Source organism: Mustela putorius, unplaced genomic scaffold (assembly GCF_011764305.1).
Source record: "Mustela putorius furo isolate JIRA1106 unplaced genomic scaffold, ASM1176430v1.1 tig00000813_pilon_pilon_pilon, whole genome shotgun sequence".
NCBI lineage: Eukaryota > Metazoa > Chordata > Mammalia > Carnivora > Mustelidae > Mustela > Mustela putorius.
Window position 1 is genome coordinate 4,739,216 of NW_025421485.1, and position 11,950 is coordinate 4,751,165.

General features: G+C 51.1%; 1 protein-coding gene across 1 annotated transcript; it reads right to left on the reverse strand.

The window, feature by feature from the left end:
- Positions 1–213: 213 nt before the first annotated feature.
- KCNF1 (potassium voltage-gated channel modifier subfamily F member 1) lies at positions 214–2,614 on the reverse strand. Its single transcript, XM_004745963.3, has one exon. The coding sequence runs from the start codon at positions 1,997–1,999 to the stop codon at positions 515–517; it is 1,485 nt and encodes a 494-aa protein (XP_004746020.2). The 5' UTR covers positions 2,000–2,614; the 3' UTR covers positions 214–514.
- Positions 2,615–11,950: the final 9,336 nt, after the last annotated feature.

Consider the following 11,950-nt stretch of genomic DNA (forward strand, 5'->3'; position numbering starts at 1 on the left):
AGCACAGAGCCTCCTGGAATGTGGCAAGGCTCCTTGGCGCTGACCCTGTGTGTGAACCCTTCTGTAATAAGCTATCAACTAAAAATAGCCCCCCCTCCCCCGGGGCTGCACACCTACTTCCCTCTGGGTGCTGGGTGCACCTGCACCACATCTGAGAGCTGGGGTCGAGGTGGGGGACAGCCAGCCTGGGACAGAACCTCCAACGCAGGGGGGTGCACAGAGCAGGAGGCTTTATTGAAGGAGATACAGAACCAGCCATCAGCCAGACCATGGCCTCCGACACCCCACACTGCCCGGGACTCCTGGACACCCATCTTACCCCACAGGCTCCTGACAACCGGCAACCTAAAGGGGGTCTTACCCAGCCTCACCAGAGGTGCCCGAGGGGGCCTTCAGAGTTCTGTTCAGGAGACAATTGAGGGGACAAAGGACAGCCCCTCCCAGGAAGTCACTGGCAGGCCCGTCACACCCGTCCCTCCGTCCACTGGCCAAGTCTGTGCCCGGAAGACCCTGGTCACTTGCAACTCTGCAGCCGGGTCCTATGGTGCTTCTCCTCGGTCAGGAGAGGGATGAAGGTGTCGCTGTGGGAGATCTTCAGCCGGCTGCTCCAGCTCGGCCCCTCCTCCCCGGCGGGCTCCGGCGGCAGGCTGTCCAGGTCACTGCGGGAGCACCCTACTTTGCCCTCGCCCGCACCGCTGGAGTTGAGCTCCATTAGCTCCAGCTCGTGCTTGGCGGCTGTCTCCAGGACCCGCTGCTTGTTGTAGTACCTGACGAAGTTGTTGATGATGGGGTGGATGGGCAGGGCGATGGCTATGACCCCACACAAGAAGCTGATGGCCGCATTGAGCTTGCCCAGAGTGGTCTTGGGGTAGATGTCGCCATAGCCCACGGTGGTCATGGTGATGATGGCCCACCAGAAGGACTGGGGGATGCTCTTGAACAGGGTCTCAGGGTGGCTCTGCTCCATGGTGTAGCCCAGGGCCGAGAAGACAAAGATGCCCACGGCCAGATACATGAGCAGCAGCCCCAGCTCCTTGAAGCTGCGCTTGAGCGCGTAGGTGAGGGTCTGCAGGCCGGACGAATGGCGCGCCAGCTTGAAGATGCGCGCGATGCGCATGATCCGCAGGGCCTGGACCGCCTGCTGCACGTTGGTCAGCTCCATCATGCGCGCGCCCAGGTGCGTGAGCGTGAGGCTCACGTAGAAGGGCAGGATGGCCAGCACGTCCACGATGTTCATGAAGGACAGCGCGAAGTGCAGCTTGTTGGGCGAGGAGAAGAGGCGCAGCAGGTACTCCAGCGTGAACCAGCCGATGCACGCCGTCTCCACGTTCTCCAGCGTCGGGTGCTCCACGCGGTTGCCGTCGGCGTCCAGCACCTGCAGCTCGGGGATGGTGCCCATGCACATGACCACCGACGAGATGAGGATGAGCAGGAAGGACAGCACGGCCACCACGCGCGCCGGGCACGACGACTCGGGCTTCTCCAGAAACTTCCACACGCACTTCTGGCAGCGCCGCCAGCGGCCCTCGGCCGAGTCCACACCCAGGTCGTCCAGGATGAGCTGCACGCGGCGCGCGATCTCCTCCAGCTCCTCGCGCTTCTCGCTCAGGTGGCTCTTGCAGCAGTCGTCCAGAAACTTGAGGTCCACCTTCCAGAAGTCCATCTCGTTCTTGAAGCAGATGGGGCAGATGCCCTTCTTCATGTGGACCTCGCCGAAGTAGTACACCTCGATGACACACTTGAAGGCGTCCGGGTCCCTGTCGAAGTAGAACTCGCGCTTCCCGGGGTCGTAGTCGTCGCACAGAGAGAAGATGGTGTCGTAGCCCCCCGCCAAGCAGCCCATGAGCTCGGCCAGCCGGGTCTCCGGGTACTGGCTCAGGAGGTCCCCGTACAGCACCTGCCGCACGCCCCCCACGTTGACGACGATCTCGATGTCGTCGCCGGCCCGGGAGTCCTGGCTGCCCGGCTCCGGGAGGCTGCGCTCCCCGGCCGCCTCCATCCTCCCGGCGAGCGCCCGCTCAGCCTCCTCGGCTCCGCGCCCCGCCGCCGCCGCCGCCGCCGCCAGCCGGGGGTCCGGCGGGTCCCAGCCGCGCGCCGCCCTCGGGGAAGCCCGCCGGCGCCCGCCTGCCTGGAGGGGCGCTCAGAGCGGGCGGCAGGCGGCAGGGGCGCGCCGCGGGGGAGGCATGCACCCGGCGGCGGCGGCGGGGCTCCGGGGCATGCGGGCGCCGGGGCGCGCGGGCGGGGGGCGGCGGGGCTCTGGCTGCCGCCGGCCTCGCCCCGGGCACTCACCCGGCTCCCTGCGGCGGCGCGACCCGCCGCTTCGGCTCGGCTTCCTACGGGACCGGGGTCCCCTGGCGGGCGGCGGTCCTCCGCCCCGGGGCGCGCGGGCAGCGGCGGGCAGGTCCCGGAGCCGCGCGGGTCCCCGCGGGCGCCTCCCGCGCCGGCCGAGTCGCGGCGCGGCCGGACCCACGCAGTCCGCCGAGGTGTGCGGAGAGCGAACTTGGGCTGGCTTTGCCCGAGCCGTTTCTAAACACAATAGGAATTCCAGCCTGACGTCAAGAGCTTTTCCAACTGTACCCTCTTCTGGTGAAATTCTGCAAGGCACGCGCGGCAGCTGCGGGGAACGGGTTAACCCTTGGGCGGACCGGCCCAGCCGCCACCGCCGCCGCCGCCAGCAGCGCACGACCGCCCCCACCCACCCCTGGACGCAGAGGGTCACCGGGGGGGGGGGGGGGGGGGGCCAGGAGACCAGGCTTTAAAGTGGCTGACGGCTCGGGTGGAAAGTTAGAGAAGACCGATGGGGAAGATGGGGAAGGAGCACGGCCGCCTGTTGCCAGGCGGGAATAAGGACCCAAGAAAGCCCCTTCCTCCGGAGACCCTCCAGCCTGCGTCCCTGGTCCCTCCTCGCCTCAGACCACCCCCGTCCCCCTCATCTGTCCTTGTCCTTGAAGGTTCCCTACATCCCCTAACGCTGCTTGTCTGTGAGCGGCACCTTTTTGCCTTCACAGGGTAGGACGTCCAGTCCAGCCCCTGTAGGAGAGAAGGGACTTGCCCAAGGTCACACAGTGCAATGGAAGTAGAGCCCAGATGGGCCACCGCTTCATCCAGAGAGGTTCCTGCGGTCCTGGGGGATGGATCCACGCTGGGCTAACAGATTGAAATTCTGCCTCAAAATCCTTGCTGTCCACAGCTTCCTATTTCTCTGCAGCCCACTGCCACCACTAGCTTCCAGAGCCCTTGAAGCCCCAAGCTCCTGCGTCCCCCAAGGCCTGCATGCCCTTCCCACACCCTCCCCTCTCCACCAGGCCCCTGGCCACAGCTGTCTTTCAGCCGCTCATATGCCTGAACCTTTGCACTAGCTTGCAGCGTGATCTACACTACAAATTACTGAGCATCATCTGTGACCCAGAGACTGTGTTTTAAAAAATATTCTAGGGATGCCTGGGTGGTTCTGATGGTGGAGCGTCTGCCTTTGACTCAGGTCACAATCTCCAGGTCCTCAGATGGAGCCCCTTGCCAGCTCAGCCCCAGGGGGGGGGCTCCATTTCTCCCTCAGCCTCTCCCTTGCTTGTTCTGTCTTTCTCTCTCTGTCTCTCTCAAATGAGTAAGTAAAATATAAAAAAAAAAAAAAAAAATTCTAAGGACACCTGGGTGGCTCAGTCTGTAAATCACCTGCCTTTGGCTCAGGTCATGATGCCAGGGTCCTGGAATGGAGCCTCACAACTCCAGCTGCCTGCTCAGTGGGGAACCCGCTTCTCCCTCTGTCTGCTGCTCCCCCTGTTTGTGCACACGCTCTCTCTCTATCAGACAAATACATAAAGTCTTTTAAAAATATATTCTAGAGGGAGAGGTGACTAGGATAGCCCAGCGGATTTTTAGGGCAGTGAGACTATTCTGATGATATATCGTAATGGTGGATATGTTTCATTTTACATTTGTCAAACCCACAGAAGGTACAACAGCTAGAGTGAACTCCAACGTAAACTACGGACTTTGGGCGCTAATGCTGTGTCACTGTAGGTTCATCGAAGATAACCAATGGGCCATTCTGGTGCAGGATATTGACCGTGGGGGAAGCTGAGCCGGAGCAGAGCCCAGGGTATGCAGAAAGTCTCTACTTCCTGCTCAGTTTTGCTGTGACCTAAAACCACTCTGAAATAAATAAGGAAAAATCAGCCTGCAGCCTGTTACTACAGTGGAAGGAGGGGAGATTCAGAAAGGTTGAGTAATAATAATATTTATTTTAAGTGCACCATGAGCCAAGTGCTTTCTGAGCACTTTGCACTTGGCACGTGAAATTCTCATATGCGACTCTCGGAGGAAATAAGACCTCAGGTAACGCACCAAGATCGCTCAGCCGGCAGGTGGCAAAGTTGGGGGTCTGAACCCCCATAGCCTGCTGCCCCAGCCCACAGCCTTCATGTCGCATATTCTGGTCACACAACTAGTAACCACGGGGTTGAGCTTTAAACTGAGGCTTGCCAGGAGCTCAGGCCAAATCGCTGTCCCATGCTCCCTCCTCCACACACCCCATATGGGTGTTCCGATCCCCACTCACATCACTGGCCTTCTCAGCGATTCCATAGTTAACCTGCAGCGGTTCGTTCAAATTGCATGTTAGTGTAAGCTTAATGGGCCTTAAAACTCCCATTCATTTACTCACATATTTATTGAGCTCCAGTGGAAAGCACACACACACACACACCCCACCCCGGGTGTGGGAGCTGGGTTCATACTCTAGTAGAGAATATGTTTTTTTGTAACTAATAATTAGTTGGCAGTCATCAGTGTAACTGAGAGGTTTGTGCAAGGAGTGGTGGTTCCTGAATTTTCCTACAGGGGGCGCAGAGGGGTGTACCTCCCCCAACCCACCCTTGGAAATCCTGGGAAGAGGTAGGAAGAAGTTGCGTTTGCTCAGGGTGTTTGCTAGGCTTAGGGATGCATGTGGGGTGTGGGATGGTGAACCTCAGACAGGTAGAGTCCCCCCACCCCAGCCATCTTCTCGGTGGGGTCTCTAGGTCCAAGATGCTGGCGGAGCACAGGTGTTCCCTCTGGCCAGAAGCCAGAACTTGGAAGAAGGGAGAGGTGAGGCAGGCACCTAAACCCTGCCTGTGTGGGGGCAGCCCCAGCATCTCAGAGAGGGGAGCAGAGGCTGCCTGCTCTCACCTGTCCAAACCTGCAGGCTCCAATGCACCAGCCTCTTAATCTTCCCGGAGCCTAGCAAGTTTCAAAGCCTTGGCTGTCAACAGGCCCGAGCAGACTGCCCTCCCTTCTCCCCCAACCAAGCCTCACGCACCCTGCACCCCTCTCTGCCCCCGCACCCACCAGGGCCCTGTCCACACACCTGGCCTGAGAGGCAATTGCAGGTGAAGTTTCTGGATTCCTCCCCACCAGGTGCTCTCCCCGGGCCTGTACCACCTCCTCTACCAGGAGCTGAATTGTTCCCCCCCAACCCCCAAATTTATGTGTTGAAACCTTAACCCCCAGTGTGACTGTATTTGGAGATGGGGCGTTTCAGGACAGAATGCAGGTCAAGAAAGTGAAGCCCTAGTCTAACAGGATTACTGTCCTTTAAGAAAAGACACCAGAGAGGGGCGCCTGGGTGGCTCAGTGGTTAAGCTGCTGCCTTCGGCTCAGGTCATGATCTCAGGGTCCTGGGATCAAGTCCCGCATCGGGCTCTCTGCTCCGCAGGGAGCCTGCTTCCTCCTCTCTCTCTCTCTCTGCCTGCCTCTCTGCCTACTTGTGATTTCTCTCTGTCAAATAAATAAATAAAATCTTAAAAAAAAAAAAAAAAAAGAAAAGAAAAGACACCAGAGAGCCCCTCCCCCTTCACACACAGGAAATCTATGTGAAGACGCAGCAAGAAGGCGGCTATCTACAAGCCAGGAAGGGAGTCCTCACCAGAAACAGTAACACGACCTTGATCTTGGCCTTCCTGCTGCCAGAAGGGTTTTGTTACAGCAGTGCAAGCTCACCGAGATGTGCCTCCTGCTCCCTCACACCTGTCACGTCTGTCTCAGACCTTCCCCTCTCCACAGCTGCAGACACGGGGGTTTCCTCATTCAACCCCTAGACCCTGTCTGGATTTTGCGTGGAGGGTTAGACTGAAATGTCATAGGTTAAAAAGAAAAACTCATTGGCTGTCTTCTCATCAAGGGTCACTGATGTGTAGAAACTTGAGCAGGAGGCTAGATCCATCAAGAATTTGCTGAAGGATCAAACCAGGGGAAAAAAAGTCTGGACTTTACGACTAAAATTAGAAAGGATCGTGCTGTGGTATATTCAGACCTGCATATGACTTCTATTAGAATTGTACATTTTGTGATATCAAGAGGGGTGGGGAACACAAAACCTTCCATTAGGCACAAGAAGCAACAGCAATTTTGACTCACATAGGCTTTTCATTTAAATAGGGACAGGAAAAAAAAACCCCACAGTCTATTTAAGCATTATGGGGAGTGATTGTTTGAGCTATAGTTTTCTTTATTAAATATGCATTTTTTTATTTGTTGAACAATAACATTTTAGGCTACGGAATGCTCAATTTCCATGGCGCTAATTAAAACCAGCACATGTGTATCTAAGTGATTTGTCTAGACAACAAATGATGCAAGCTGTAATCTACTCCCTTTTTATGGAATAATCAGTTCTGTTCAGTTGAAAATTCTTTGTGTTTTTCTGAATTTAATAATACCTTTCATTAGGATTCACTTCTGTGCTCCACTGGAAATTTACATTTCATTATTGGCTGTGCAACTCTCCATGCAGTGAGCTGCCCCTGGGGCCCCAAAGAATTGATTGACCAGAAACCCACCGACTTCTGTCTGAATAAGCTGTCCCTGAGGGCCCAGTGCAGTAGGATGGTCAGGTGGGAGGGGTGTTGGATCAAGAACAGGGGTAGAGGAGAGAATGATGTAAAACTGAATCATCAGGTAATGTCAGTTTTGTCCAGGCTCCTGAGCTGCTTTTTTCTTTTCTGTGCCTCAGTCTTTTCATCTGCAAAATGGAACTAGTGAGCATTCTCTCCTGAGTGCAAGATTTTTTAAGGAACAAGTAAAATAATGGGTCTGCCTGGGCTTCATGAGCTATAAGATGCTGAACATGTGAGGGCAAAGGGGGGAAGGAGGTAGGGACTTGAACTCCTTGGATGCCAATCCGGCTGTGGGCATGTGCCTTCACACTCACACACTTCTTCCTTGCTGGCTCCATTACTGTGACTCATCCAGCTCAGGTCGTGAGTGGGAGGACCCTACAGATGTCAGGCCACCGCACATCCCAGATATGTACAAAGATGTCAGCGATGCTGGGCGAGGACAGCTGCCCTAGAGGCTGGCAGGTAGTAACTCCTCTGGGCCTGAGATTCAGTTGCTCTGACTTTCTTAAAAGAAAAGCACATTTAGAAAACAGACAATGGGGGGACTCTCATTCTTCAGGCACCACCAATTCAGAGTAAAGCAGTCCCCAGGAGAGGGATGGATGCTGTTTGCTTTTGAACTTGCTTTTAAAGCACACTGAGAGTATAAAAGAAAACTTTTTTTAAAAGATTTATTTATTTGAGAGAGAGAACATGTGTCGGGGGAAGGAGAGAGGAAGATGGAGAGAGAGAGAGAGAATTGTTAACAGATTTCCCACTGAGTGCAAAGCCCAACACAGGGGCACGGGGTTTGGTGGGGGGCGGTCTGGAGCCCAGGAGATCAAGACCTGAGCTGAAATCACCAGTCAGTTGCTTAACCAACTGAGCCACCCAGGCTCCCTGAAAACTCTTTTATAAACAAGTCCATCAGCGTTTTCCTTTTAATTGAAAATTTAATATATACTCATTGTAAAAATTTGGAAAATGGGAAATGCCATATTTGCATTCTCCAACTGCCTATTCCCCAGGGGTCAGTGTTGTACATAGCCTATTAGTTTTCTGTTCCTGTGTAATGAATTATGACAAACTTGGCAATTTAAAATGACAAACTTTTATTATCTTATAGTTTCCATAAGCCTTGTGGAGGCTTAGCTGGGTCCCCTGATCAAGGTCTCACAAGGCTGCAAAGTGTTGGCTGGAGCTGGGGTCTCAACTGAAGTTAAAGCCACTCTTTCCTGCTCATGTGGTAAAATTTCCTTGCAACTATAGGACTCATGGAGGCTTAATCTTCTTTGAGGCCAGCAGCAGAACCTCTTTGACCTCAGTGAAGATCTAACTCCTCTTTTAAGAGGCTTACCTAATTAGACCAGGCCCACCCAGAAGAATTGTCATTTAATTAACTCAAAGATACAATATTACATTATTATTTACTTTAGCCCCCCCACCCAAAAGAAATACTTAGGTATAAATCTGACAAAATTTAAACAAGTTTTGTATGAGGAGAACTACAAAACTCTGATGAATTAAATATATGGAAAGTTATCCCATGTTCATGGATAAGAAGATTCATTTTTGTCAAGATATCAATTCTTCCCAACTTGATCTATAAATTCGATGCAATCCCAATCAAAATCCCAGGAAGTTATTTAGTAGATATTGACAAAATCATTCTGGAGTTTATATGGAGAGGCAAAAGGTTCACAATAGCTAACTCAATATTGGAGGAGAAGAACAAAGTCAGAGGACTGACACTACCTGACTTTAAGATTTACTATAAAGTTACAGTAATCAAGACAGTGTGGCAGTAGAAAAAGCATCAACAAATGTATCAGCGGAATAGATTAGAGAACCCAGCAATAGACCCACATAACCACAGGCATCTGTTGTTTGGCCAAAGAGCAAAGGCAATAAAAATCAAAGATTAGTCTTTTCAACAAATAGTGCTGGAACAACTGGACACCCACATGCGAAAAAATGAATCTAGACACAGACTTTACACTGCTCACAAAAATTAACTCAAAATTGATCACAGATTTAACTGTAAAACACAAAATAAAACTCCTGGAAGATAACGCAGTAGAAAACCTAGATGGCCTTGGGTATAGTGGTGCCTTTAAAGATAGAACACCAAAACCACAATCCATGAAAGAAATAACCAATAAATTGAACTTAACTAAAACTAAGAACTTCTGCTCTGAAAAAGACAATGTCAAAAGAATTAGAAGAGGAGCCACAGATTGCGAGAAATAAATTTGCAAAAAACACGTCTGATAAAGGACTGTTATTCAAAATATACCAAGAACTCTTTAAAACCCAATTATAAGAAAATGAATAACCTGATTTTAAAATGGAGTAAATAAGAATTACATACTTTCTACTCAATTTTGTTACAAATCTACAACTGCCTTAAAAAATTAAGTTTATAAATTTTTTTAAGGAAGTAATGATTTTAAAACAAATCTACGCAGGTATGTATGTCCAAGTCCAGAGGCTTCCCTGAAGATTAGCTGCCACATAGTAAACCCCAACCCCAGCTCAGCACAGGGGAAAGGGAACTTGAGACATGGAGACAGCCAGCACCTCCTGATACCCCATGGATTTGGCAAAGGGCTCACCAAACATGTGGGCTCAGCCCCTGATGTTAATGCAACTTCAGAGCTTCTCAGGGTCCCACCCTGGGAAGCGTTCAACCAATGCTTTTCTCTCTGTGTCCCCAGCTCTGGATCTGTTCCTGGCCAGAAAATGGGAAGGCAGGGGCCATGATGGGTCAGAGGAGGAAAGAAAGGGCATGGTGTGGAAAGAGGAAAGTGGCGTAGGTTGAACCGGGAGCAGAGAAGCAGAGTGGGAGGGGGGACAAATAGAGGGAGGGAAGGTGGATGGAAATAAAGAGAGAAAATTCAGGAATGTCTTCTCATGTTTTGAAGAAAATGTCATGTCAGGCAGGACTTGATAATTACTGTCATTTGTGGGATGTTTCAGTGCAAGAGAACCAAATAATTATGATGTCATGAGCTCAGTGCCTTTCCCCCAAATCAGCATCCAGTCATCAATGTATATGGTGTCAGTTCTTCGGGAGCCTCCTGTTCATTAGTCACGCCATGGGCTGCACAAGCAGAACCCTGCAGGGAGCAGAAGTCACTTCCTCATATAATTATAGCAATCAAATAGGACTTCCCAGGTGTACAGCCAGATCCTGGGAGATGCCAAGTTTCCAGAAAACTTGGAGCCCCAGGACTTCAGAACTGGAAGGAAACAGACCATTTAGGTCAATTTTTCACCCACCGTATCCCTCCTAGCAGGCACTCAGTCTCAACTTGGATGCCTCTAGAGATGGGGAGCTCATCCCATGAAGGGAATAGGGAGTGATACAACACAAAACTCTGAGGAAGAAAAGAAGCCTTGGTCTACTTCCTGATGGTGAAGCCATTCCACATTCTGAGGTCACAAAGGCCATATCTTTCTAGACAGGTTGGATCTCTAGTCGTAAATTAAGCTTTGAGTCCCACCTCTGCCATGGACTAGATGTGTGAACTTGGACAAGTCACTTTGTGTCCTTGAGTCTCTGTTGCCTCTTCTACAGTATAGAAATAATACTGACTAGACTCACATCAGATGGTTATTTTGAACAATCAAGGAAGCACATTGTGAATTATGATGCAAAGAGTTGCTATCATTGCAACCATTTTTTACAATATTGGAGTTGAAATGAGACCTAAGTAATCAGACTCAAACTTCTTTGCTTTCCAGGGCAATATATACGTAAGCTCTAAAGTCCTTGTCTGTAAAAACATGCTAACAGTCAGATGGAAAAGGAAGCAGAAAGAGGTTGGGTATTGGCAAGATGCTCACACCCATATTTTTTTCTGGTGTGTTGTGAGTGCACTAACACAACATTGCCCACTGGGTTCACCTCGCCAGGTTTTGTTCCACTGCCCCGCAGCATGGAGTAGCCTTGGAGTCCAGGTAGGATGACTCCCACTCCAGCTTCAATGGGATCCCCATCAGTCTGAGCCAATAAAATCACCCCTTGACAAATATATCTCCCTTGCCCCCATGAATGCTCTAGGGAAAGGTGAGTGGCCCAGCTTCAAATCTCTCACAGTATTTCCTTGGTCATGGGGATGAGGAGTGGACAGGATGGAAGTTGCTCCAATCAAAGTAGAGCAAAAGATGTTTGTTGGATCGCTGAGGCAAGAGGAGCTCCCTCTCCTTCTGGATCCGAACCTGCAAGAATAGTTTTCTGAAATCTGATGGCATTCATCTTGCAACCTTGAGAACTGCTGGACTTCAGATGAAGTGGACACGGTCAAAGATGGAATGGAGAGACAGACACGAATGTCCTTGCAGCATTGAAACACTAGATCAAACTGATCCTGAAGCCAGAACTGGTCTTGATTTTTTTTTTTTTTTAATTTTAGTCGAGGGAGTCAATAGGCTCTTTTATTGCTTAAACCGCTTTAGGTTGCAAATTTCAACATCACAATTGCCAAATTTTGTACAAAGAAATGTAATCTTTACATGAGACTTACGATCGGCAGCTGGTTGACTGGAAGCTAGCAAGTAGATAGGATTTGGGGTTGGTATGTTGGTATTTGTGGTTTGTACATGCAAAATGGGTGTTTAGCAGTGACCTGTGGTTCCTTGGGATACAGACCATGTTTTACCAAGGCCGTAGCATAGACATTGAGGTGGTCAGTAGCTTCTTACAGCCTTCCATGGGGTCCTTCAAGGAGACAAGTCTAGGGCTGAGGGGGACCCATCTGGAAGCAGAAAGCAAGAGAGAAAATGTAACTTTGCTAAGGGAGGACTTCTCTGCTCTTTTAGCAAAACTAGACTGCTATCCAAAGAGCTGAAGACCCAGGAATCTGGAGCTTTTCAGAGCTGGAGAAGTCAGAGTGTCTTAAAAATTCTTCTTAACTGGGGGCAGGAAGTATAGCAGAAGAGAGGATCCATTTGGGTCCTGTGCTGCTGCTACTGCTTCTTGGACCCATTGGACAGGGCTGGGGACAAAAGAAATGTCATGGACGTGGCCACTGGTATATCTTGGAGCCAGGCAGCCAACCTAATTGTCCACAGGTGATCTTCGATCAGGTTTT

Coding starts and splice junctions, on each gene's coding strand:
- KCNF1 (XM_004745963.3), bottom strand. CDS start 1,999: ATGGAGGCGGCCGGGGAGCGCAGCCTCCCGGAGCCGGGCAGCCAGGAC.